The sequence below is a fragment of the Anser cygnoides genome, chromosome 5 (genome assembly GCF_040182565.1).
Source record: "Anser cygnoides isolate HZ-2024a breed goose chromosome 5, Taihu_goose_T2T_genome, whole genome shotgun sequence".
Lineage (NCBI taxonomy): Eukaryota > Metazoa > Chordata > Aves > Anseriformes > Anatidae > Anser > Anser cygnoides.
In genome coordinates this window covers 50,151,326-50,178,764 of record NC_089877.1, presented here as the reverse complement: position 1 = coordinate 50,178,764, position 27,439 = coordinate 50,151,326, and the positions used below count along the sequence as shown (strand labels likewise).

Here is a 27,439-nt window from a genome sequence, read left to right as displayed (position 1 = left end):
TTCAATCAAACCTGTTGGCGTTAGAAGGTGTATCTTCTAGCTTTTAGAAGGGTTTCTCTTAGAAAGTCCAAAAGCCTGACTGGAAGGCTGCATGATGGAAAAGAGCTAAGATTTTGCAGCAGAATACCAGTTTTCAGCAAGTGTTAGGCATTTCCAAGATGTTGTTGGGCAAGAACTATTAAAAATACACAGGAAAAAAATTGGAAAATAAAAGAATACAAAAAATCTAGTATTGTTGTTGTGTTTCAGTTTCACTCGATTTGGGAGCTCATTTTTTTTGTTTCTTGTGAAATCTTTCACACAATTTGCAATTTAAAGAATGTACTCTTTCAGAAATTTAAAGTTTTGAAATGATTTGTGTTAAATATATTGGGCTAAAGTTATTTTCAAAGTCTCTTTTTCTTTTTTTCCCCCTGCAAAATATTTAGTATCTTTGCAATACAGTTAAGCATTCCTGTAGAATATTCAAAATATGAAAATGAAGACAAGTTTTTATGTAAGAGATTTTGTCAGAGCTTTGCTGAGTGTTTTTCTTAAGCCAGAGATCCGGCAGGTTTGGAGTCTGACACTGTGTTGTGTGATCAGGCTGTGGAAGTATACAATTACGCAAAAGCTATTGACAATGTAATGCTCAGACACTGCGAAACACCACTTCTCTGTGATTCATCCAAGCCAAACAGGTTTTAGAGAAAGAATTGAATTTATCAATAATTTGGGATATTTAGATGCAATGTACTTATGAACCTAATTTTCAGCCTAAAAATTGCTGCAATTTCAGTGTGTGCTAGGGGCAAGGGGGGTATTCTTGGCTTTTCTAGGACTGATTCAGCCTATCCATCTTAAACCACACCATTTTGCAGCCCTTTTCTTTTTCTATTATTATTTTTATGCAGCTGAGTTGGGAAGGTTTAAAAATGGTTTATGATGGAAGCCCCTAAGTGCAACAAGCACTTTGGTTTTAATAAAGTGCTTTCAGCACATTCACAGATTACACAGCAGCTCTGCTTTCCACACAGTAGGACACGACTGCATCAATAATATGGTATATTCCTGTAGGAATTGTCGTGCCTATTGTGTCACCAACCCATACATGATGTCCCTTTCATAGAGCCTATTACATAACAGATCATGATGGGTCATGAGGTCAAATGTGTGGGGGATTAAAAGAATGGGTACTTTCTACATTCGGATTTCGATTTTCAGAAGTTAGTTCTGTATGGAAGAAGGAATCTTTTCCTTTCCCCAGCCTAGAAACAGTTAGCCTAGCATATACCAAAGAATGAACCCTTGTGCAAAAGTCAAAGAATGCATGGTATCGCTCTTCTCCACTTCACAAGGACTCTTCTGTCGATGTACAGAAACACAGTGGCTAATCACAGGTTTATACAGCAACAGGGGTTCCAAAAGCGTGCACTGTGATTAAGAAAAATAAGGTCAAACTTTATCTCCTTGCAGTAAACTGGCTAGGAGCATTAATGGGAGGACTCTTATCTAATGAAATTGTTAATAAACTAGCACATGAGTAAGGTAATTCCTTGTTCCTTTTTTCAGAGAACTGCATTTAAAGGTTTTCCTTCCATACCACAGACTGCATACCTACAGCAGAAGGCATCTGAAACCCTGAGACAGGCAGCTCATAGAATCACAGAATATCCTGAGTTGGAAGGGACCCACAAGGACTATCGAGTCCAAGTTCTGGCTCCACACAGGAGCACCCAAAAATCAGACCCTACATCTGACAACATTGTCTAAATGTTTCTTGAAACATTCTTGGTAAACATAGCTAGTCCGAAAAGAGCAAATCACGCATTTCGGAATCACTGTGAATCAAATTGATGAACTTAACTCACCCCAAAATTAGCTTGATCCAGGTGATACTCCCTTGAATAGACGAAAATGTGTGAGCCTTCTGTCATTCAGTTCAGCAGGGACCAAATTTCACCAAGAAAGTGCAGGCACATATCCTAGCTGGGTCCTGAAATTTTAGATTTTCAACAATATATATGAGAATGCTTCACATGTTCTCAGCAACTGAGAAAAATACTGCAAACACTCAAGTTGTTCTTATATAATTTATTGATAGTGTACATATGTTGATAATATAGTGCATTACAATACTGACTGCTAGAATTTTTTATAAATGTTTAGTTAACTATTTTTTAAAATTTTCACAACAAAAATAATCAATTATCATGCCAACATTTTGTAACAAATTATCACATTAAATCCATTTGGATTTCATGACATATTTATCTGTACAAAGGACCCCATATCACAGAGCATTCACAGTGCATAAGGTCACAGTCATTGAAAAAATAAATAACATGATAAATAGATTTGTGTTATTTACAGTTTACAAACTCATCCCTTTCTGTTTTCAAAGTAAGCGGTTCTAGAAAGTTGTAATAATATTTTAAGAGGTATTGAACCTCCTAAGGGTGCACTGCAAATGCCTGCAAGTATGAAACACAGGGAAGTTTAAAAGGTTCAGAAGTTATTTTAGTGATCATAAATGATTTCAAATACTTTCTTGCAACGGAGGAGATAGCGGGAGCCAAATTCTACTCTCAGTTCCACTGATAAAAATTTGTGCCAACTACCAGGACGTGAATGAGCGCTGGCACCCCTTCCAAGAACGAGAAGGCAAGAATTTGGTCGTAACTTTACTGCAGTTTCAGCCATTTGGAACAGTGATGCTGCTGGGGAAGCAGACTTACAAGTGTTCTTTGCATACCCAACTGGGATATGAGTGAAGGCAATAATCTTGCTGCAAAACCCTCTGAAAAGAAGCATCACAGTTGGTATTAGACTTTCCAGAGACTTCACCTGTCTGGTTTTGATATATCCTGATAACCTTTAGATTTTGTCACAATTCCCTGTTGCTATAAACCTACCATTGTATTTGTCTTTCAAGTTTACCAAGATCATCTCAGTGATAAGACAGCAACAATCACATACATTCTTTGTGCAAGTAAGAAAGAAACGGAATTAAATTCAGTAATTCTTGTAAGAAAATATTCAAATGTTATTAGGTTCCTACGCTCTTTCATTTCTTTCAGACAGTGTACTGTATGGCAGAAGTATGGTAGCAAGTAGAACACGGGATGTACAAACTGTCACCATCATTATACAGGTCAGCCTGCGGAGAAGGAGCTACATGTATCTCAGATTTCGGGACAGGGATGTATAGGATCTCACAGCTTTCTCTGGGGAGAAAATATGAGAAATATGGGAGAAAATATGTGGACACCGTGCAGGGGGAAATGTAAGAAAATGCAAGCTCAAGTTATTCAAAGGAGGTTTTTAAACTTGTGCACACCAGGTCAGAAACTGGAATGCACGTATCAGCTGAATGACATTCTGCTTTTCAGCAGAACGCCGATCACTTGCATACGGAGTTTTCAAAATAGTTCAATAAAGTAATAAGGGGCAATAAGGGGCTTGGTACAGAGTTGCTGGAACTAAATGCTGTCATTTACCTGTGTAACCATCATGTAATTCTCACCACCCAACAGACTGAAAAATCTAGAGTTCAGACTCAAAGAAATATAAAGGAAAATGTGTAGTAAATGCGTGAGCTGAAGAGCTTTTCTTCTGAGTGCTTAAACACAAGTAACTGAAGGATCTGAGGCTTGCGATGACAGAACATTATGTCCAAAGGTGTTGCATTTCAATCAGCAAGATTCTTTGGTTTCACCTGGCTATCAGTGTTAATTTAGTGTCTGTTTCATATTACATTAGGTCTGATCTTTCCTTAGCATGAATAATCAGGCAGTATTTATACAGCTTAAAGCACTCTACCAAAAAACAATCTAACAGCGGTACACAAATAAATGACATTACAATTGCAAGAGATCCAAAAATGGAAGACACCCAAACTCATGAGGGATTTGTGCAGCTAGAGCAAACATAATAAAAACAAGTGCATGTAATTAAAGCACAGTCACAAAGGAAATCAAAGAATAGCGTCTCCTCTATAATTGCTGTATAAGTATTGGAGTAGGAAAGACCTTTTCCGTCTGTTTACATGTTGACAGAATGTTTACAAATATAATCTAAAACCAGAAACTAATTATGCGTTAGTCACAGCTGCAGCAAGCATATCAAAATAAAATAAAATAAAATTGGCACGCCAATGACTGAGCCAGGAGAAAGACGGTTGACTCTGCTGTACCTGTTGGGAAGACTTCAGGTGTTCTGCTAGGCTGGACTCGAGCCCAGAGAGCAGCCCTTAGATCATCAGTAGTCATTGAGAAACCATAACCATAGCTTCTTAGAATTAGATTTAGGCATGCAGATCCCAAGCCTGAAATTTTAACTCAGGCAATACTTTCAGTGGGACTCAGAGTAGCAGGAGCTGAACTTTGATCACGCAACTTTATAAGGTAGTATGAGCGTTATGGTCTGTATGGGATCAGACACTGCTGAATTCAGCGGATCATCTCTGTGGGACTGTACTACTCCAGTGGAACTGCAGCAGGAAAGAGCTGCTGGGAGCTCTGCTTGGCCAGCTGTACTTCAGTTATGGTCCTGTTTGTACACCAGGACAGTTCTGAAACCTCTGGGACAAGGAACCTGTTCTCCTCTTATTTACACAAGTGGGAATCTAAAGTGGTATCAGCAGAGCAGAGGTCCATAGATTCCAGACAAAGCTTTTAACTTGAGGGAAAATTAAAATTGTAGACTAAGAAACCAGTAACATATGAAAAGATCTGGATGTGACAGAAACCCCAGAAACCATGCTCAGCTGTCATCTTAGGAAACGATCCAGCAAGGCACTTGGATGTGTGTTTAGCTTTAAGCATGGAATCAATCCTACCGAAGTTAAGCTTTGCTGGATAAGGGATATCTTTTTCTGAATTGTATTACTTTTCAGTGTTAGTACGCTGGCGATTTTCAGATCACAGTAACAGTTTTCCTCTCACATCCACCAGCTTTCTCTTCACTCTTGAACTGAATATTAATTTACACACCGCTGTGGCACACGTGCCAAACTCAGCCAGCTAACTTTTACAGTGGATAGTAAAATAACACGGCTACAAAATTTTGCAGACACAACCTGAACAGACACAACGTAGAGTTGCAGTAACTTCAGAGAGCCAAGTGCAAATCACCCCTTATCTTGATTGGGAAAGGGCAAAATTTGTAGTGGTTTCCTGACCACCCAAGCAAATTATTTTCTGTACATGTGAAAGGCACTAGTCCGCTATTACTCAGCAATATTCTCCTGAATTACTGACACATTCTGAAGTGGGTATCTGACATACAACAACCTGTCAAACAGATCTTTCTCAGGCCATTTAGTTTATCTGCATGGTTCAGCCTATAATTGCCATCTTTATTTATTTTAGCATATTGGTAATGACTATATAGAGACTCTAACTACTTCATATGATCATGTGTCATCAAGGCCCTGATACAGCATCTAGTAACTCTTTGGCAAACAATATATCCCTGGTCATATTGTTATGTCAGAGGATAATCCTACTAACGTCATTTGTAATGGTAAGCATGGCATGACACCCGTCTCATAACACAAGATGCATATGAGACTGCCTCAGGAAACACAGCATTACAATCCATAGAAATAGTCCTGAAGTTGGTCTACGTTTTACGTAGGAGTATAAAATGCCAGGACCAGCCATGTGATTTAAGGTCAGTGTTACCCTCCAAGACTGTCTCTTCCTACAACAGAACACTCCCGATTTTTGGAGCAGGTGATATTTAATTTAGGCAAAATAATTCTAAATGATGTCTCAATAATTCATGGCATTAGCAAACACAATTTCACACATATTTGAGCTATGGAACAAATGGGTGCCCCTAGTCTTTTAAAGTTACCTGAATCAGAAATATGAAGGTACAGTACAATTTGCTGGATCTGGCACTGTAAATGTTGATGCCCTCATCACTATCAACTCAGCTGATCAGTCGGCATTCAAAACTAGACTTTGGAACCACTCTTCCGTAGTGTAAATACATCTGAGCTGCCTGAACTGTGCACAGAAGAGCAAATGTTTGCCTGGAGGCAACTAGTTCTCCAACCCCTGCCTCTACCTCTGCTCCTTTCAGCCTCATATCTAACCATCACAGGAGCATCAGCACCAAACTGTCCTCCTGAAAGAGCAGGGAAGAAAGGAAGAGTAAAGAGGGTTGCTCCTTCACAGCTTTTCTGCAACAGAAGACTCAAAGACGAACTCCACCATGAACTCAAAGACTGAATTCTACCTCTTCTGCTTTGCTGCTACAGCACAGCAAAAATGTCTTGAATGCCAGGAAACAGGGTCATCTGCATACTTGAGGACAAATGTGTTTACTGTCATGCTTGCCTACTCAATAAAGCATTTTAATAATGCTGTATTTATTGCCATCTTTAGGACTGGTAGTTTAACTACCTAACTACCTTATTAAAGTGAAAAACCCTAAATGGGTGCTAATACTGACGTTTGCCACGGAGCGTACAGCAAATAACGAACACATTGCTATTTTTTCCTTAGCATTACATTGAAAGGATTCAATTCCTAAAAAGTGTTTAACAGCAGAATACACTCCTTGATTTGTATCAAAATAAATTTTAAATAGCCTTAATTGTAAACACATTGCCTGGTGTAAACAGTGTCCTACATGTGAGCTGGTTGAACAGAATTATTTGTCAGATATGCCAAGATAAGGAACTTTTTTGATTTAGTGCTTATTTATTAAGGTTCTTTAGTATGTTCTCATTGACATAGTAATGGGAATTTTTATATGTAGTCTTAAGTGCAAAATATATTAATATATTTAAAAATGCATCAACTTTTAGTTGGCAGATTTGGTTTATAAACATTAAAAAATTAAAAAAAAATCTATGTATAAAGTTAAATGTGCTTCTTTAGAAACTTTGTGATCTTTCATTCATATACAGCTTTAAAATATTTTGAAGTTTAGTAGCAATGCAAAATATGCACACTGTCTCAGTGATTTGCAGTCTTATGATTACTACAATATGGAATGTTACCCATTATTTTTAATACTCTGGGCCAGATCCTGCTGTCATTTACATCCAGAGTAATTCCCTATATCAGATTTATGCTGGTGGATAGGATATCAAAACCTGGCTTCTACTGGGGGTTAAAAAGAAGTATATCATGCCTCAAAACTTGCATACAATCCAATCAAAGACCACATTCTCTTAACAGATTTGCTTTTGTCTACCTGTTTTTTTATCTGCACTGCTCAGTGTCAGACACCCACCTTCATTAAGCTTCTGGGAATAAATAAAGAGCAGAGAATACACCAGCTTCTTGACTGATGAAATAAGCTTCTTTCCCCCATCAAACAAATCAAATCATAACCAGGGTGGGTTTTGTTGTCAGAAAGCCTGGATTATGTTCAGATACTTTTCTCAGCTGATAACAGTAACTGTTAGTTACTGAGCACCCAGTTGTATTTTATTTGTTTAGTTTCTTCTAAATTTACAAAATGGGCGTACGAGGGCCAATGCAAAATATTTCTCATGGTGTAATATTCCACAAATGTTAGTTTATACTAATATATACAGCATTCCTTATTAATGGTAAAACATTATTTTTCAAGTATAAATTTCTGCATGTAATTCTCTTCTTCGATATGCAGATAGTCAAACTTTTAGTGTGCATCATCAGAAGTGATACAACATACAACCATTTCCTCTTCTTTCTCTGCTGCATTGTTCATCTTCATTGAAAAGAATGATAAATATTCAACACTGCCATCAAAACTGTCCTTGCAGTTCCTCTATAAGCAGAGCACTTGAAAGGGGAAATGATGTCCTCAACAGTACATGCCATGATATGTGCCTTGGACTTTCTGGTCCTGTAGTTGAGACATTTTGACTAAGCCAAGAAAAGTTCTGAGCTTGCCTCTTTTCCTTCCATGGAAAGTAAGTGTCAAAAGCTAAAGAACTATAAAGATTCTTCTCCAGTCTTCTTGTTAACCTTGGAGGTGGTGTTTGATTGTCTGCAAAAGGAGAATGAAAATCACAACAGAAAGTCCCATACGTGGGGACATTTGAGAGTCCTGCGTAAGATCCACACAGCTTTATGACTGAGCAGCAATATCCAAAGAGAAGGAAAATGCTTTGGTTGCCTTGAGCTAGCATGTTACAAGAAAGGTATGCTTTCCTTCCACACAGGTAAAAGTGCTTGGTAGCTGAAGAAGCAGGAATGACACTCAATTACTGATGGAAAGAAGGTAGGAATGTGAAATGTCTCCTGTCATTTACAGCACACATAATCAGAATAATTGCAGTCTCTCTCCTTATTGTAGTTTAAAGTTCTTCTCGGCACATAGGGAGGTTGACAAAGGTGAAGACATTAAACTCTATCAATATAGAGAAACACAGGAAAACAGCATAAAGAAACAACACGTAGATGCCTAATTTCCTGTCAAGTTTCCACTTATTTACATGGATTCCAAACACCTGCAAGCAAACAAAGTGTTAGTTAATTAAGCCACAAAGGAGACTTTTGGAGACAATTATAAGCTAAAAATGAGAGCCTTTTGAATTAGAGATCCTGAATCAAGATAAAAATATATTCTTGGTATTTTACAGAATAAAAAGGCAACATATGTTTTTCTGATCAAGAAAAAGAATGTAAAAACCCAGTCCAATGACTCAAACTCTGGCCTTTCTTTTGTCTGAAGATCCCTTTACAAAACATTAAATGAACCGCTTTAAGGCCACTTCAGAAGTTCTTCATGGAACAGAGAAACAGGACCCTAGGTGCTCAGTTTCAGTATGCGGGGCATTTTCAGTATGTGGGGCACATTCTAGTCAGGCAGCACTCATTCATTGATTGGCTATGAACTAAAGAAATGCCCTGAATATGCCTCTCCCCAAAGTGCTCCCCTACAGATCCTTTATGTCCCAGTAGAACAACAGCACCTAATGCTCATTCTTTCAACAGCTTCGGAAGAGCTGCTTTCTTTGATGTTTTACTCAGCTCCAGAACTAAGGGGAGTTACAAGTTACAAGCAGCAAAGCAATGAAATCCACATGAAGGCTCCTATTTTCAGTGGTGTTGAGTGCTTCTGAACAATTACTCTCCAAAGAGTTTTTCTGGGGGAGGATCTGGGGGAATCAGGGTATCCAGTAGAACAAATGAGACAATAGATGCTTTGAACTCAAATGATATGGCTGAAAAGAGTCTTTTCAGAAAACCCTGAGCGGCTAGCATAGGAACACATCTGCATAATCCTCACATATTTTCCAAAGTGCTGGTTACCAGTAAGCATGCAGCAACGTCATGTACAAATGTCTAAAATACATCTTTGTTGTTTCACAGGCACCGTGCAGTATGATGGAACTGGGGATAGAAAAAGAAAAGAACAGGCTCCCACCACTTTTATTATCAGAGGCACTAGGAAGTTAGTGGCAAAGTGAACAGTCATTCCACCACTTAAGTCGTGCACAGGTGATGTGGAGTTTTCTAAGACCTAGCCATGCAACTGTGCAGAAACTCCCGTGATGATCCCCTCCTCTACAAGAGCCTCCACAGGCAGCCAGTGTAAGATGTTAGTATAAATGGGTATTTTTATACCTTTGGGATTTGATTCTTTCCACAGATGGCTCCCTGGGAGTCAGCAGGATCAGAGAACCCTAAGTACCAGCAAAATCGACTTTTGAAACAGAGCTATTGTTTCACCTTAACAAGTCTTGTGTTCTAAAGGTAACTGAGTGACATTTCGCATGCCTGTTCAGAGTTCTGAAGTTCACAGTCCTCACAGACTAATCTTCATTAAGGGTTTTGGCTATAACACTTCGTTAGTCTAGGCTGGTTTGAAAATCAGAGATAGAGGGATAAAAAGAGGTATGAAACATATCTGGGACTTGCCCTAGCATAAAGTAGAGACATGCCTGGGGTATGCAGCTGGACACCGGAGCAAAGGAGTATTATTGGATCACATAATTTCAACACTGACACTGAAATCAATGGGAACCTACACACATCTGGCATGTCTTCTGCACCAAATGTCAGATTTCAGTCACGGAGGACAATGGCAGCTCTTCTACTCATGGTACTGTTATAAGAATGGCATTTTATAAGAAATGATACTTTGGGGATAATAGGTACTTTCAATTTTTCCTTCCAGATTATGTAAAGTATATAGTTAATGATTATCTTGCAATCAGAATATTCTGAAGAGTCACATTCGGAAACACATATACTTACAGTCAGTGCCACTGATCCTAGCAAAAGTGCAACTGAATAGACCAGTCCTTTACTGTTTATTTTAACCTGTGGTAATTAGACCAAAAAAAAAAAAAAAAGATACCTTTAAAACATTCAGAATATAATAATTGTGTTTTAGAGATCAGAAATCAATTTACTGATTTATGGTATTCCACCTTCTGCCTTGAATAGTGACTGACTTACACATTTTAAACTATACAAACCCATGACAGATTTATCATAATGGAGAATGGGAGGGTTAAGGATTTAAAATAAATGTGTAAGGAATCCCACCTCCATAGAAATAAATAAATGAGCAAATAAAATCAGCATTTCTAATGGATTTTATGTTATATCTCCTCATGATGGAGACATGCCGTTATTCTTGCCTTACAAAAATACTAAGGTACAGGAAGACAGACATGCTTGCGACTGTGCAGTGAGAAAATGACTGTAACATGAACAGACATACATGGCCCTGTTTTTTGCTATAGAATATAATGTACTCTAGTTAGCAGACTGTGAATTAATTACAGCTTGTGGAAATAAAATTGTTTATGTAACTCCTGGTTCCTTGGCAAAGAAATAACACCTTATTCATAAACCAATACATGCTCAGCATTTGCTGTTTGGTTGGTTGTTTTTTATTTGCATGCTTTCTTTTTAGGATATGGTTGACTGATTGCTTTTTAATAGAGAAAAAGAACACATTAAAAACATGTCCAGTATACATACAGTTGATCCACAATCAATCGCCATGGTCTGCAAACCCCATGGAACACCAAGGCCCACCAGAATGTCAAAGACATTGCTTCCTATTGTGTTGGATACTGCCATGTCACCAAGGCCTGCAAAGGAAAAACAACCTTCAGGTAAAAACAAACACATTTATCTAAAAGCCTTTCCAGTGCCACTATTCATATATCCCAAAGGGAAAGAGGTCTGCATTTGGATGAAAAGTATGCTTGGAGCAACATCACTTCTGCCAGATCATCTTAACCACTTCACTCCCCTGGGTTCAGGAGGTCTTCTAAAAATCAGTACAAGTTTTACATGGACTAGTGCTGGTTAGCACATATTCTTCAATGCAGTTCTTTTAATAGCTGATATTCCAGTTTTGTCTGGCTCGTATCTTTTTACCCGGACTGATAACACCATGCATGGGATATCTGAGTTTTGAATGACCTTCAAGAATGTTAGGCTGTGCCCAGTCTCAATAAGCAAACAGTAACAGGACAGGGATGACTTCTTAGTTCACCAAACTTAACAAAGCATTTTATTTTTTAACTGGGCCCTGAAACAGTGAGAATAAATAAATAAATAAGAATAAAAGTGCATTGAGGATTTGTTTGTATGGAGGAAGCAAATCATAGAGCAAGTATGTAACATTGCAGGAATGCTCCTGCAGGCACAGTACCTTGTCTTGCTACTATTAGGCTGGCCATGCAGTCTGGGACGCTTGTTCCAGCAGCTAGGAAAGTAATGCCCATGATCACATCTGGTATCCCAAGCGTGTATCCGATCACCGTCACCTGAACAATGAGGAAAGTAGGTTACCCTGTCACATTTGGAAAGTCTCCTCAATCCAATACAGTGGTGACAGACTCTTAACTTTGATTTCTGGTGTGGACCCTAGCAGAATTAGACTCAAATCTATTTCTGCAAATGAAGTAAGTGTGGAATAACCAGCCTAAAATCAACCTTGTAAAAAGGAAAAGTACTTTGGTCATATTCTTCAACATTTTATGAGCAAAAAATAAGCACCATTTTCTGTAATTCTAATAGGACATACTGATTTTTTAAGGAAAAGCACAGACATGGTTTTGTTTTTACTTTATTCTCAAAATGGCAAGATCCTTATTGGTTCTTTTCTCAAGAGGACTGGAGTCAATTTACATTGTGATATAGGGCTAGAAATACGAAGAACTTATTATACTCCAACTCATGAAGAAGGAAACACTTTCTTGAATGACTCCTGATATAATCCCAAAGTGAGCGTGTCTGGTTATACTATCCCCTGAGAATCCAGATGCAGCTTTAAAAGTGCTAACGGGAGGGCTGAAGCTTGTAGCAGAACTCTTGGGAGAGAACAGGGAATAGTATTTAGCTGGAACATCCAAAGAAGACTGAAAAAGAGTCAGGAGAAAAGGCTGAACAGGCAGCTGAGCATGCAAAGGGAATGGCCTTGTGAGAGCGAGAGGACTGAAGCAGGAACAGGCAGCTGCTTCCTTGCAAAGACTGCTAAGGGTGAAAGCCTTTAAGTCTCTGTGTTGTTTTCTTGAAGTAGTTTGCCAGTCTCTTACAGGAGGAAGACTGGACCCTTTGCCAAGGAAAAGGTATTCTTTAGGAACCCACTAACAAACCTTCATGTTCTCAGAAGCAAGCTGTGGCTCAGAAGTAGGAGTAGGCATCATTCTCCTGCTGCAAGTGGTAACAGAGTATTAAGGTCTGCGTGTGTCTTAAAATAAGAGGTGTTGGAGCCTTGGTGTGTATGTCTCTTGTTTGTGAAAGGGACTTCTGCAAATGGAACCAAGGTACAGAGCATGGTCTGACAAAGGACATATGGTATGAAATGAATGTATGGCTTTGGCACCATTATACCAGGCAGAATGAGTGGCTGGCATATGGATTTCTCAACGTTAAGAGAGTGGGGGATTACTTTATAATGCAAAACATTGTGCATCAAGTATATAGAAAACACGGAATCTTCCATGAGAGGAAGCATAAATGTAAAGCAATCTGCGAATGTCTGACACATTTGGAGAAGGCAGAGATGTTCTCTATCCAAAAATATTTTGCAGGTAAAGAGCTCATGAACAAAAAGTCTTCCATATATATGCCTATAAGAATATATATGTGGCTATGAGTGTGTATATGTGTAAGACATATGCATAGTCTGAACACGAAACAAGCTGACTGCCTCTTCACTATATTTTCCTTTAAAAGGAAAAAATGAGCATATGAATTCTTTGGCAGCACATCCTATCTTCTAGCGATAGGTATATACAACTTCTTGGGCTTGCATCTTTTAGAATAGAAAAAGGTAACTTTCTATACTTCAAAATTATGGTTATTTTTGTTTCCATCACAGAAACTACTTTGAGGACGCTTTCCTATTCATGCCTATTCTCTGACTGCAAACGTAAACTTAAGAAAGTGAAAAAAGAAAAGAAAGAAAGAAAAAAGGAAGCTATTCAAATCTCCAAGTAAGTGTGCTCCTTGGTCACAAATTAATACACCTGATATACTACTTCTCACAGATCTAGGGCAAATGGAAGCATACAAGCAAGCATAATACTCTTCACTAAGAAGAACTTTCTTGCATTATTCCACTCTACTCGAGGTGTTTTACAGCACTTCAAATTTTGCCATCCATCTGCCTTTTCAGCATGTTTCAGTATCAGAGCCTACAGCCAAATTTCTAAAGGTGTCTCAGGACAGCTGCTGTGAATTGCATGCTACCACTTGGATTCCCTTTCATTAGTAGGATGTGGTTGCTCACATTGTTTTGAAAATCAAGCTGGCACCTTCATGCACTGTGTTGGGCCCTATATAGTAAAGGCCCAATCGTGTGTGCAGGAAAGAGTAGCAGAATGCTAAAATTATAATAATAAAGAATATAAACTGAAGAGACTACACCATGATTATGTCTTTAACAAATATACAGAAGTCTATGATCTATTTTGTGATGCACATTTCACTCAGTACAGCACATCTTGCTACATGTGCTTACCATCCACACCATGAAGTAGGAGAACAAGGCAATCCAGAGAGTGGATAAGACAAATGTGAACATAAACCAACTCTCCCAGCGCGGTTTGCTGCAGTTTGGAATGGTGCAAAAAAGCAAGAATATCAACGGCCACGTCAAAATCCATTTAACTTTGTTCATTTTTCCATCTGCAGGACAAAGAAAGGAAAGAAGCAGTTTATTTTTTTCATCACTATCCCAGGCCCACATTTCTTTGAATACAGCAGATGACGAGATCTCTGAAAGCTGGTTACAACTGTGCATGTCAGCTCATTTTCCAGTGTATCTTTCATCTATGCTTGCTCTCTGTTTGCAATCTCAACCAAATTCTGCCCTTGCATGCACATCCAGAATCTTAAGGCTAAGCCTCACTAAGTATATGTAAATCCAAGTAGGATTTATAAGGATTTAAAGTATGGCTACTTCTAAAACCAAAATTAATGGTCTAATTTGTTGCTCTTTCAAATACCTCTGTTACTATTAATTCAAAGGCACAATTAAAAACAAACAAACAATAAAGAAGCATGACTTTTTAAAAGGAAGATGGAAATCCTTGTAGTTAAAATGACCTGCAACTTCTGTGCAGCTACAGAAAATAATTTCAAAGAAAACTGAATCACAGATCCAACCTGTGAACATGATAAACTCATTTCACATACCCAACTGTGGACACTGCAGAACTTCAAACTAGGACTTAGGAGGCCGAGACTCGTTACTCCCTCCAACTGCACACCTTGGGCTAGTCTCTTATCCTCCATAAAACAAGACTATAGACAATGACTTCCATCATACAACTCCCTGAAATCAACAGGTGAGCAATACCAGACAAATGTCACTATTGATGAAGACAAGTACATGCCTTCTTATTTGTCAAAAAATGTGTATTATTTTAAATGTGCATGTAATTCTCAATACAAATAAGAGAATTATTTTACAATTGGGTCATAAATCTCTGTGGCACTTACTTACCTTTCATAACGTATCCTGCAAGTACGATAACAAATTTGTTGATCAGGATAAATCCAAGTAGCACAGGCAACTGCACAGTGGTTTTTGTTTGGGTTTTCCTTACATAGATTTAAAATTCTGCTAGTAAGGATTTCCATCATAAACTGGCAATGATATGTATACAATCTGATAAAATATGCCATTTTTAATATAACGGGTAATCACACTGAAGGAAATTATCAGATACATCTTTCAGTGAAGTTAATTCAATTATGAAGGGCAGCTAAGAAAACTCCCATCAGCTTCACCAGGAATTTTCTTTCTGCAAAAACTTTGGAATTAAGGATTTTTCAATGCAAGTTTTTGTCAATGGATTCAGTTAGAATTAAATTTGTCCTCTGGAGCAATGTACACCAGATACAAAGAAATCAAAAGTTAAACCTTTTAAAATTAATAACATCTTTGTAATTTACGAGACTCCTTAATAGTTGAATTAAACTGCAAATGCAGGTCTTCATTTTACTTAGGTATGTATTCTAGGGCTAAGTTATGAATCAGCTCCTTAACTTGAGATATCCTTGTAAATTCTAGGATGCCAGGAGCCCACCAGGAAACCTTAGACTAAGCTTGGCTCTTTATTCCCTTTTAGCTTGTGGCTGTGGAACTTGTAACACATAAAGCTACTAAAGTCTCCTTCGTCAATTCTACTTCTAAATTTTTACATGACACTGGGAACACAACACAGATTTTACAGGGAAGCCCTTTTCCCCTCTGCTTACATATACTGCTATACAGGTTCTAAAAACAGTAATCATTCTGGTCTGTCCAGAAAAAGAAATGACACTTGTTAGCTCACATCTCACTAACTCTGTTAATGAGACTGTAAATATCCTATGGTATTTTATACCTCCTTCTGTTTTATTTGTTTTGGTTTGGATCATTAAAAGACTCCTGCTGGTTAATTTCTACTCTTTGTCTAACCATGTTGCTAAGCCTGGTTCATAGTCAAACAAGTCAGCATGGCCCAGGCTGGTAATTTCCCCATTGTTAATTCCAAATGCAGGGTGAGTGGGCGACAGTTTGACAGGAAAAAATTATGGATCTGATTCTGATCTGATGTTGGCTTAATCTGACTGACTTCAGAGGTGCTACACACAGGAGATTCAGCCCATTTGTCTTTTCAATAACATGAATAAGAGAAACAAAATTGCCTGCAGAACAAATAGGGAATCAACAGATGTTCTCAGCCTCTGTTGGAGAACATGTATTGTGTCAAGAGATCCTGTCTGATGTCCTTAATTACCTAAAAAACACTTAACTGTGACAATTCACAGTGCCTTACCACTGGCATTGCTGTGCTTGCTCATACCCAGGAAAACAGAAATGTTGGTGGAGAATTATTTGCCTGTCCCGTATCTTTGTTCAGATTGAATGGACGTGTGTCAGATTTAAAAGTTATTACTGGTGATGCTTCATCCACAAGAGTCTGGGTCAGAACGGTTCTTTAGAGCTACATAGTTTGTGAAAGTGATGTTTGCACTCATCACATACAACCAGGCTTGAGACTTTGGGGAACAGAAAGGATAATTTTGTAGGGTTAACAGAGAAGGAGACTGGCCATTGGCAGTTGGCCTGGAGTAGTTCCGAACTATCATGAACAAAGCAGCCTACCTGACACACCTTACACTGGCTTCTCTTTTGCAACAGGGCTTGCCAGCTTTTACAAGCCTTCAGATAGCTGACCTCAGTTCTGCCCAAGGCTGTTTTCTTCAGCTCCTACTGTGTTGGGTCATGGAACCTGTGTGGCACCCAATGCTAAGGAAGTCTGCTCTTCTGCTGAGACACGGTAATTTAGTAAGAATTCAGCAAGTTTAGCAGCAACCTCCAAACTTCATTTCCTCATGAACCTGATGCCTTCCATTCACTTCACCTGGCTAAAATGAATACAAAAACAATATCCAGATTGACAATTTCATTTTCTTTTGCACTTTTGAAACTATTTCTTGTGCTGCTTTTCGTTTTTGACCGCCCACTCTAAAATAATCATTAAAGTGATTTAGCAATAAATTTGTGAAATTGTGTTAGGCTTTTAGTTCATGACAAATTGTTTCGTGATTGTTGCTTAGGAAGAAAATTATCCTCCTCATTAAGGCTATTATTCAATACATAGCTGCTCTGTAAAAATACACAAACAGTCCCATTACAAGATGTGAGCTCAGTTGTTTTAATGGCACTCCTGTGAACCGTGGGCCTGAAGGCTCCTCCAGCAACTCATGTAGCTGAGGAAAGGCATATGTTGGTTGTTGAGCCCCCACCCCGACTATAATGAGAGAATATTTCTGCTTTATTACAGAACACATCATTATAGAAGAGCTTGATTACAATGTTTCTGAAAACGTGTAATAAAGGGCAGCCCTACCACAAAGAGCCCTTTGGTAAATGTCAGTACGTTTCTGGGCCCTTCTTTCCAGAGGTTGGATCACAATAATCACTTTCACATACAGATAGTGTACTGGTGAAAGAAGTTAACAGCACACCTTGTAGCACTGACAGGAAAGGAATAGTTCCTTAAGGCACTACAGAAGTTGCCTTTTTATAGGAAAAATACTATCCTATTTGCAACCTTCACACCACGGAGAGACGAACTTGAACAAAGGCGTGAAACTACCCTTGTGTTTTCATTCAGATCAGGATTGTACCCTTGAAGTAAATCTCCTAGCTCTCCCCATTTATTGGAGTTTGGTCTGTGATGCAGGACTGCCTTGGATCACACCAACGAAATTCCACAGGTATACAGCTGAACCAGAGGCACACACCTACAATGCTCCAAATAATAATGAGCGTGTAGTCCATGGGCCCAAGCTAGGGCCAGCCTCAAACAGAACTTCCAAATGCACATAGCGCAGACAGCCTACATGCCCTAGTCAATAAACTGCACAGAAAACACTTTTGCTGAAGACAGACTGCAACTACACTGCCAGGAGCAGATCCAAGTTACTTTAAAACATTTAAATCACTTAAATTTGACAGCTTTGTCACTTAGTCTTCCCTTTAAAAGGACAGCAATCAAGCACAGACCTCTACTCCACATTTTAGCTACTTCAGAACACGTCTACATCTTCCAGTGTGAAAGGGGAATCTTCTGTACGCAATTTAGTAGATGAATGATCTAAAAAATGTTATAACTTCCCTGAAAAGCATGAGTCTAATTGGCATATGGGATTTTCCTAACTGTACTGTTATGAAATCCTATACATTCCTAATTTAAGGTAATCTGAAAACAGGAAAAGTTTTCTCTAATTTAATCTATCTGCAAAATGAGGAAGGTTTCCTGGAGTTTGCTGCTGATTTCTATTTTTCTGAAGTTTGGGTTTGTTTTTTGTTGTTGTTGTTGATTTTGCTTGTTTGGTTGGTTGGTTGCTTGCTTTTTTTGTTTGTTTTGTTTTTGACAACAGTAAACTTACAATAAAAGCAAGGCATTTCCAGGCTGGCCTAGGATGTCTATTGCTGTAGAATTTTTCAGTGCTCTACTTCATAATTTGTAAATTCCTTTTTTTTTTTTTAATGTTTATCTTTTTACATTTATCTACTATTTTCCATTAGCAAAAAATGAACACACTTTTTTTCCCAATGAAAAGTGATTTTTAAATCACCCATCCCCTGGGTCTTAATTAGGCTTTATATTTACAAAGATTAAATTTACATCCACATATCATTAGCAATATTAATTCAAATCTTGACCTGAAAATGTGCAGCAGCAACATACACACCTCCACATTGGGAGCTTTGTAATAAATCAGAAAGCGAGCACATTTCTGCTAGAAACTGCTGTGGCTCATCAGCACTGAGAGTGACTAGAAAAAATTAGTATACGTAAATTAGCCAACCTGAAAGCTTAATTCATTCCTGAGCATGTGCTGTATCCAAAACACAACAGGGGAATATAATCTTTTGTCCAAGTATGGGACTTAAGATAGGAGCAACCAAAAGAGATATAATAAACTGGATCCACTGTGAATTTTCCATCAGAATTATTTTCAACTGGAAAATGCCTTTGTTGAGAAATCAAAAATTTCTAAGAAAATGTTTTTTACTTCACTGTCAGGAAAATTGACACGGAAGCTGCCCCTCCACCTTCTTGGAAAATCCTTACTGATTTCAGCTCTGAAAGTTTCCCTAGGAGGCGTGGAAGTGAGACTCTCTGTATTAACATGCTGGAGCCAGCCTACACAGTGGACAGAAAGGTGTCCAAGAAAGCCCAACCTTTGTCAGCCCTCCAAGCGGACAGCTGACATGTTAAAACATTCTTATTTTAATTCTTCTGCAACAGAGCTTTGGAAACTTTTTTCTTTTTCCTGTGAAAAATACCGAGGTTTTACTTCTCCTCCAAAACAGACTGTTTTCCAAAATACTAACGCTCTTCTCGGAAGTTTCATTTTCCAGAATACAAGTTCCAAATTCCAGACCATGAGATCTGCCCAAACCAACCCAGATTTCTATTCTGAGCCTGTGCCTTTACCACACTTTGCATACCCAGATTTATGCCAATAATTTTCTCTTAAAAACACATTTTTGGTACACTGGAAACTGGTCCTGAAAAAAAAGAATTTGCACCATCTGCAGAAACAAGCTTTACTCTCAGAGTTCCTATAGCTTTACACAGGACAATATTCAACACCAATTAAAAGTAATCGAGCAGTGTGCTCACTATACCATGTTTGACTTGGTCAGATTTTGGCATGGTTTATTTTTATGTTTTACCCTTGCTTTCTACTTTATCAATATTTTTTAAGGGAGAATTGAAATTTATAGATTTTCTCAAGTTCCTCTTCACTCTTTCAGAGTGAAGCCATGAGCAAACATAATAGAGTTACTAAATTAAATCCGTGCCTTTTTTTCTGCCAGTTTCTCCTGCATATCCTCCTCCTACATAGAGCACATTAGTTGCTCCCCTGGAACACACTTTCCAGTTTAGTTTTCTACAAAAGGAGTCTGGTTCATGAGCTCCAAGAATACGATGCAAATCAAACTGCAGTACATGCAAAAAACTTTGAGATCTGCCCCAGAAACACACTTGTGAAATAAAATTCTGTGGTAGATGTACCACTACACAGCCAGTGGATAAGGGGAAGCTCTTGCAAAAAAAAAAAAATCAGAATACAGCAGTTAAGTCCTGCTCTCAAATGTCTTCTTGGAAGAACTTCTCTCTTATGCAAGAAGCTATGGGAACTAGCTCCTTCCTAACTCAGTCATGTTTCTGAATTTAGGTAAAAGCACATAAAACAGGAGAGAAAAACAGTTTGAGAAACAACTACAAAGAAGAACAAAAATTTCAGTAAATCTTACTTCAAATACATTAGGAGCAGGAAGCATGCTGGAGCCACTGGTGGTCAAAGTATAAAGGAGCACTGAGAGAAGACAGGGCTGTTGCAGAGAATTCTCTGCATCAGTGTTTGCAGAGATATAAACTAGAGAGATTTCCACGTGGAACTGTTTAATGTCTCTAGCTCAGCCTCAAAGACACACAATTTCATGGGGGATATCATACAGGTCCACAGCATCCAAAGTGTCAGTGAGTTACATGGGATTTATTTTGTTCACTGTCTTTTCCAATAAAAGAAGACATCAAATGAAGCTAGTAGGAGTCAGGTTCAAAGCTAGTAAAAGGAGGCAGTAAACTCCTTGCCAAAGGATGTTGTGGGTGTTAATGTTTGCAAAGAGAACTAGGCAAATTAATGAAGAAGAAATACACTAAGGATTTTTTAATGCTCAAAAATCACACTCAGTCCAGGAAATTCCTTGAGCTGAAAATAGCTGAAGGGCAGAATTGGTTTCAGGGTAATATCACATAAACTTGTCTTGTCCCATTCTTCCCAAGACTTCTTCATAAAGTCATGGTTGGATTTGGAATATTGGGGTAGGTGAACACTTGGTTTGACCTGAGTATGAACATTTTCTACGTTTTTAGTAGATGCTATTAATTTTTGCTTCTCTCCTACATGTTGTCTCTGTACTTTGGATCCATATCAAAATGGGCAGGATTGCTAATCTCCTTTATTTCTGTTTTATTTTAGCTCCAGGAATTAATATTCCTATTTTAGCTAACACCATCATGACTTACATAAAGCATCCATGGTCCAATCCTATAAACGAAGGAATTCTTCATTTCTGTGAAACCAGCAGGAGCTGAGAACACCGAGTATTTTAAAGGATCTTGAACATGTGACAATGAATGGGATTTAAGCATCCATTAAGAGCTGCACAGAAATGTTTTTCTGAGTCTGGGCTCTAAAACACTACTGAGCTATGCAAGGGCTTTTATACATCATTTTGTTGTCAACATATGTTTGCTCGGTTTCATCCTGTTTTATTCTCATCCTTTTTTCATTTTTTCTCCCCTGGAGTTTAAGACCTGTTTCCAAACAACTGTAGAGTAATAGAACAGTAGAGCATCAAATGAACCTTTGTCTTGGAAGATAATTACTCATGGCCTTACAGTTAGGTCAAAAAAGGAATTCCTCTTTTAAAGAGAACATTTCTTCCCACATAGAAACCAAAGGCAAAGGCTGGTTTGCATGATAACATATGTAGTTTCCGTAAAAACTATGTATTGCCTCCTGTTCCAAGACAGGCCTGAGCCACACCCTGGGGGTGAATATCTCTGTATGTTTGACATATGGAATCTAAGCAAGAGACTAGTTAGGACTGTTTTCATGTAATGTTCTTTTTCTCTATTTCTTTGTACTGAAGTTCTACTTTTATTACTAAGCACCACCATAGGGTATAAAGGAAAAGAATAAGCAAATCTTTCAGATAGCAAATGATAACAGGACATTACTTCAAGATGATGCAATGCTTTAAACTTCATCTATGTTTATTTCTGTTTCAGAAAAAAAATGTTCTTTCAAAAATATATAGAACATATAATTTGAAGAAAGAAAGTCAAAATCCAAACTAGGCTAAAAAAGGTGACTAAAGAACTGCAGAATAAAAAAAAGGGTTGGGCCAATTCATAGCCATTTCTGTTGCAGTTCTTAAAAAAAAAAAAGTGAATTTTCTACTTATCACACTGCAAGCAGTTGACTTGGAAAGTCCTTTCAGTGCTTATTCTTCATAGAGCTATTTATGTATTGAAAGAATACATGAAGTTCTGATCTTTAGAAAATGTATGTGCCTTATTCCTGGCCTGAAAATATATCAAAAGAAAAAATAGAGGGGATTCTGGGAAACTTTTCTCTAAAGCCAGTTTCAAATGTCAGGATTTTTTTAGGCTACTGATTGTGCCATAGTACTTAAGCAACAAAGAATAATGCTGTTTCTTTACATTTTCCTCAAGGTTATTAAAAATGTACTTTTGAAAGGAAAATTAGAAGAATTCTCTGTCAGAATGCAATCATAGAATCATAGACTATCCCGAGTTGGAAGAGACCCACAAGGATCATCAAGTCCAACTCCTGGCTCCACACAGAAATACCTGAAAGTCAAACTACATTTCTCAGAGCATTGAACGCTTCTTGAACTCCAGCAGGCCTGTTCCTGGGGAGCCTGTCCCAGTGCCCGACCACCCTCTGGGTGCAGAACCTTTCCCTAGCACCCAGCCTGACCCTCCCCTGTCCCAGCTCCATGCCGTCCCCTCGGGTCCTGTTGCTGTCCCCAGAGAGCAGAGCTCAGCGCCTGCCCCTCCGCTCCCCTCGTGAGGGAGCTGCAGGCCGCCATGAGGCCTCCCCTCGGCCTGTTCTGCTCGGGGCTGAACAAACCAAGGGACCTCAGCTGCTCCTCATACGTCTTGCCCTTCAGACCTTTCACCATCTCAGTTGACCTCCTTTGGACACACTCTGATAATTTTATGTCCTTATACTGTGGCACCCAAAACTGCACACAGTACTCGAGCTGAGGCCGCACCAGCACAGAGCCGAGCAGAACAATGCCTTCCCTTGACCGGCTAGCAATGCCAGGCTTGATGCATCCATGGTACTTTTGGCCCTTTTGGCTGCCAGGGCACAGTATTGACTCGTATTTATTTTGCTGTTGTCCAAAACTCCCAGATCCTTTTCCACAGGGCTGTTTTCTCCAGCCTCTCCTCCCCCAGTTTGTACATATACCCAGGGTTGGCTCATCCCAGGTGCAGAATCCGGCACTTGCTCTTGTTAAATTTCACATGGTTGGTGATTGCCCAGCCCTCTAATTTGTCAACATCTTTCTGCAAGGCTTCTCTACCCGAAAGGGAGTCAAAAGCTCCTCCCAATTTAGTATCATCCACAAACTTATTTAGTATTGTATTTGACTCCTGCGTCCAATTCATTTATAAAAACGTTGAAGAGAACTGGCCCTAAAATGGAGCCTTGAGAAACCCCACTAGTGACTGACTGCCAGTCTGATGTAATTCCATTTACTATAGTCCTTTGAGCCCAATCCATCAGCTAGTTGTTCAGCTATTATATTATGTACTTGTCTAGCTGTATGCTGGACATTTTGTCCAGAAGGATACTGTGAGAGACAGTATCGAAAGTTTTGTCAAAATCCAAAAAGATCACATCTACTGGCTTCCCTTGGTCAACTAGATGGGTAACTTTGTCATAAAAAGAAATTAAGCTAGTTGAGCAGGACGTTTCTCCTAAGAACCTGTGTTGGCTGTGACCAATGACTGCATTATCTTTCAAGTGTTTTCCAATAACTGCCAGTACAATCTTCTCCATAATTTTACCAGGCGCTGAAGTACAGGATAACAGTTGAGGAATGATGATCCAACCAATAGAAACTCATCTCCAGACAACAGTGGAGTAACAACAACTGAAAATAATGATGAGTATTTTAAATAATCACTTTACCACTTTTACACAAACTCTTTGAGTTCATGCTGAATTTTTATTCCATTCCAGTGTAACTGTATCAGCAATGGTTCCACTTTGGCCTGTTACACCTCAATTACCTTGAAAGACTTTCTCAAAAATGCAGAAAAACTGCATTAAAAAAAGGTCAATGACATAACTCATAACTCCCTTCTTAGATCAAAGCATTTGGTCTATTAAACATTTGATCTATTAAGAATATCAAACACTCAGGAAGCTCCGCTCTGAAGTCTATTTTTTATTCATAGGGAAGATGTCTGAGTCTTGAACAAATCCAAATATGACAATTTGGTCTTCAGGTAATGTTTGCCACATGTTAGAATTCTGCATTGTCCAGGAATATAAAAATAAATGCATGATTGCACTGCCCTAATTAAAACTTGATTCCAAAAACTTGCGAAAAACAACTCAGTTAAAAAATCTGTGCCAACACTTGCAATGAAACTTGCATTTTTAAGATGTTTTGAGGACGCCTTTTTTTCTTCTTTGGAAGTTGTTCATTACTGTTACTGTTATTATTACTATTACTAACATGCTTGTGTGTGCACAAGTACCTTGCTGATTTGAATCCATTTATTCCACCATAGAATATAAATATTTTTTTCATACTGTCATTGATTATCAGGAATGCATCTAATGGGCCTTTCTTGTGAATCAGTTTGTTTCCACTCTTCACCCCCAATGAAAGCCTGCAACTGCTGTCTGTAAGAAGCTCCTGTAATAGCACATAGTCCAGTAACACATTAAAACAGATGGTTTTATCCAATCTTTACACAGCATGCTTCAATGTTTGCTCTGTCACAAACATCTCTTCCAAAATGACGGTAAGTCAAGCAAATAGAACCTCGAAGAAATTAAAGTCATGTAAGACATGGAAAATTCTTCCTTCTTCTCTGCACGTGATATTAATTTATGCCAAGTAATACTGGGGTTAAACGGTAAGTGTGTGAGGGAATACTAGTGACTACATACCTGTGATAGGTTATCTAATCTTTGCTGTCTAATCTCCAAAACACCTGAGGGAGAGTCAACTTGTAATGTACTATGTGGGCTCCAACATAGTGAGACTGGTTTTATATAGCCCTTCACACCAGAGAGTTTCCAAAAAATTTCAAAAGGTATTATTAGATAATGCTGCTCTAAGAATTTTAATTACCTTAAAAAACATTAAACACTATTTCTCCCCTTAAAACGTCCTTCCTCTTTGTCCAAACCTCCCCTACATTCAAGTTATATCATCAGGTTATTATATATTTATATACCTAGTTGCTTCTGTCCTAGTAATCTCCAGTAGACCAGTATTAACTGTTCACTTCAAAATTACTAACAGCGCAATGCCTGTCAGGTCGGTGTGACAAGTTTTTGAATACACACCTGCCTTACTTGCTTTCTCTTTACTTCTGGCAAACCGGCACTTCTACCACTATGGTGCATGATGGTTGGAAAACACTTTCCTGAGATCTCCTTTTAATCATGTAGCTTCCAGTCCTGTTTTACTGTCATCAAATCCAGCCTCCAGGCAGCCAAATCAAACCCTTTCCTCCTCTCCTGCCTTCATATGTTGTCTACTCCTATAACCCAGTGTTTGGCATTTTAATTCTCTTCTGTTTCCTTGCTTTAAACATCTGGAAAATAAAACTTACCTGGCAATGAAAATGGAGATAGATTGTCCTGTTCACTTTCCTCCTCTTGGTTCACCACAGGGATGTTCCCATTTTCAATATTTTCATGTCTCCCATTCTGAAGTGGTTTGCCTGAGCCATTAGCAGATTGGATTAACCGCTGACGCTGCACAGTGTAAAAGACAAAACTACCGTAAGTTTTATTCCTGACTTCCTTAACCCTGGGTTTTGCTTTCTGTCCAGCCCCAGTCATGTGAGCTTTGATGCTTCTCTTGTGTTGCCTTCCTCTTTCAGCAACAAACAAAACTGTCTGTGGCCTTTCTGTCTTTATGTCAGTGTTAACCATGCAACTCAAAATTAGTGGCATGAGCATTTCAAACCATGATTGAGAAAGCTGCGGTATCTGTTCTTACACATCATGTTTTAATAAGCATGGTTATTCTGAAGCACTCAGTTATTCTCACTCAGCAATTCCCACTCATAACAGTGACAGCACCATAATCTAGTGGTAACAAGACGTTTCTACACTACTAAAGATGGCTTACAAATGACTCATTGTCTGAGATCTCTCCTACTCAGGTCAAACTCTTCTGCCTCCTTCCCATCCCCATTCCTTGAGGTAAATATAAAGCTCCTAGGGTACTATTTCAGAAAAAAAGATTAATTGTTGTTGTCCTTGTCCAAGTATATAAGCTCTCACAAAGCTTGTATATTGCCCATACAGACATGTTTAAGACTGTTACATTCATAGTATGTAGTACAATTACAGTGATAGGTTTTAAATGTCATTATATATACCGGTTACTACACTGGAGAATGTGAGATGTAACAACAAGTTCATACTTTTGCAGAAAATAAAAATAGTTTGTTAGGTGAGATAATGCAGGATTGATAACTGCTGTTATTTTAATGACAAATTCTTGCAACTTCATAGAAGTCCTCTCAATTGTCTTGAAAAATAAAGCAACAACACATCAGCCAAAAAAAAAAAGAAATCTGAAACCAGTATTAACACGCAGTAATTAAAAATAGAGAAAACTTGTATCTGAATACTTTGCAAAACCTTGGTAGTGAGAATACATAAGAATATAGATTCAAAATGCCCTGGTATAGAGAACACTTTTTGCAGATATTGAACAGCAAGCAAGTATCAGCTCTCTGGGCACACAGCCATTAAGAAATATATTTTTTTTTTTCTGACCAATGAATTGCTTTAAAAAGAGAACTTTTTTAACAGAGACAACTGCTATTGTGTGCCCTATCTGACCTTCCCCTGCTGTTGACTGTACACCAGCAAGCTGACTACCTAAAAATATTTCACTGTTTTACTCTTAAATTGAGCTTTTATTACAAATATACTAGAGTACTGCATTCCTTCAGTGGCGTATTCATAATGCTGGGGAGACACATGAACTGTGTTATGATGTTCAGATTCTAGGAACTTGCTAAATCTTGTATTTCCTAAATTACTGAAATTAATTTATTTGCCAGAGTAAAAACCTCCCATATTTGATATCGTAGGCAGCAAAGGATAAAATCCTGCCTTTAAAGAAGCCAGGGTTGGCAGGTTGAAAATTTCATCCAAAGTACTTCATGCAAGCTGAGAACAGTGTCACTTGGCCAATCCTGTCAGTTCAGCTGCAAGGTATGAAACTAGCAATATATGGTGGTGACAGTATATTAATTAAGAGTTAACTGAAACCTTTCGGAGCAAATTCCCCTCATGAAAAGATTTTGGTCCATTTTCATTTTGAGCTGACAACTATGAAGACTACAAAGGCAGGCAAATATCTGATGTGATCCTGATGTGATCACATCCTGATGTGGTGTGACATAGTGCTCATATAAGAGCACTTCTTACCACTTGTTGGTTAGCCTGTCCGTTACCTTTTCTTAGCTTGACCACTTTTGTAATGGTCAAAACCAACTCTTCTGCTGCAGATAAAATCTGAATGTGCACACAATGAAACAAACATCTTCTGGCAGGGAGAGAAGGGAGTCCCTCTGTGACTACCCTCCCATTAAGACAAGCAGTACCGCCAGTTGGGAACCCATCTTCACATCTGCTGTGACATG

The 27,439-nt window shown here is 38.4% G+C and overlaps 1 protein-coding gene across 6 annotated transcripts in view; it reads right to left on the bottom strand.

The window, feature by feature from the left end:
- Window positions 1-1,624: 1,624 nt before the first annotated feature.
- The window catches only part of SLC24A4 (solute carrier family 24 member 4), a 107,144-nt gene continuing 81,329 nt past the window's right edge, over window positions 1,625-27,439 (bottom strand). For 4 of the 6 annotated variants that reach the window (XM_066998275.1, XM_066998276.1, XM_066998273.1 and 1 more), the window contains 6 exons: window positions 25,385-25,529; window positions 13,927-14,093; window positions 11,611-11,725; window positions 10,929-11,041; window positions 10,194-10,259; window positions 2,045-8,440 (listed from right to left, as the gene is read on the bottom strand). In XM_066998275.1, the coding sequence (XP_066854376.1) occupies window positions 8,288-8,440; window positions 10,194-10,259; window positions 10,929-11,041; window positions 11,611-11,725; window positions 13,927-14,093; window positions 25,385-25,529 (759 nt within the window). In that variant the 3' untranslated portion in view covers window positions 2,045-8,287. Of the gene's footprint in view, window positions 1,976-2,044; window positions 8,441-9,560; window positions 9,620-10,193; window positions 10,260-10,928; window positions 11,042-11,610; window positions 11,726-13,926; window positions 14,094-25,384; window positions 25,530-27,439 lie in introns of those variants that run through there. The other 2 variants (XR_010831974.1, XM_066998274.1) reach the window with 2 other exon arrangements.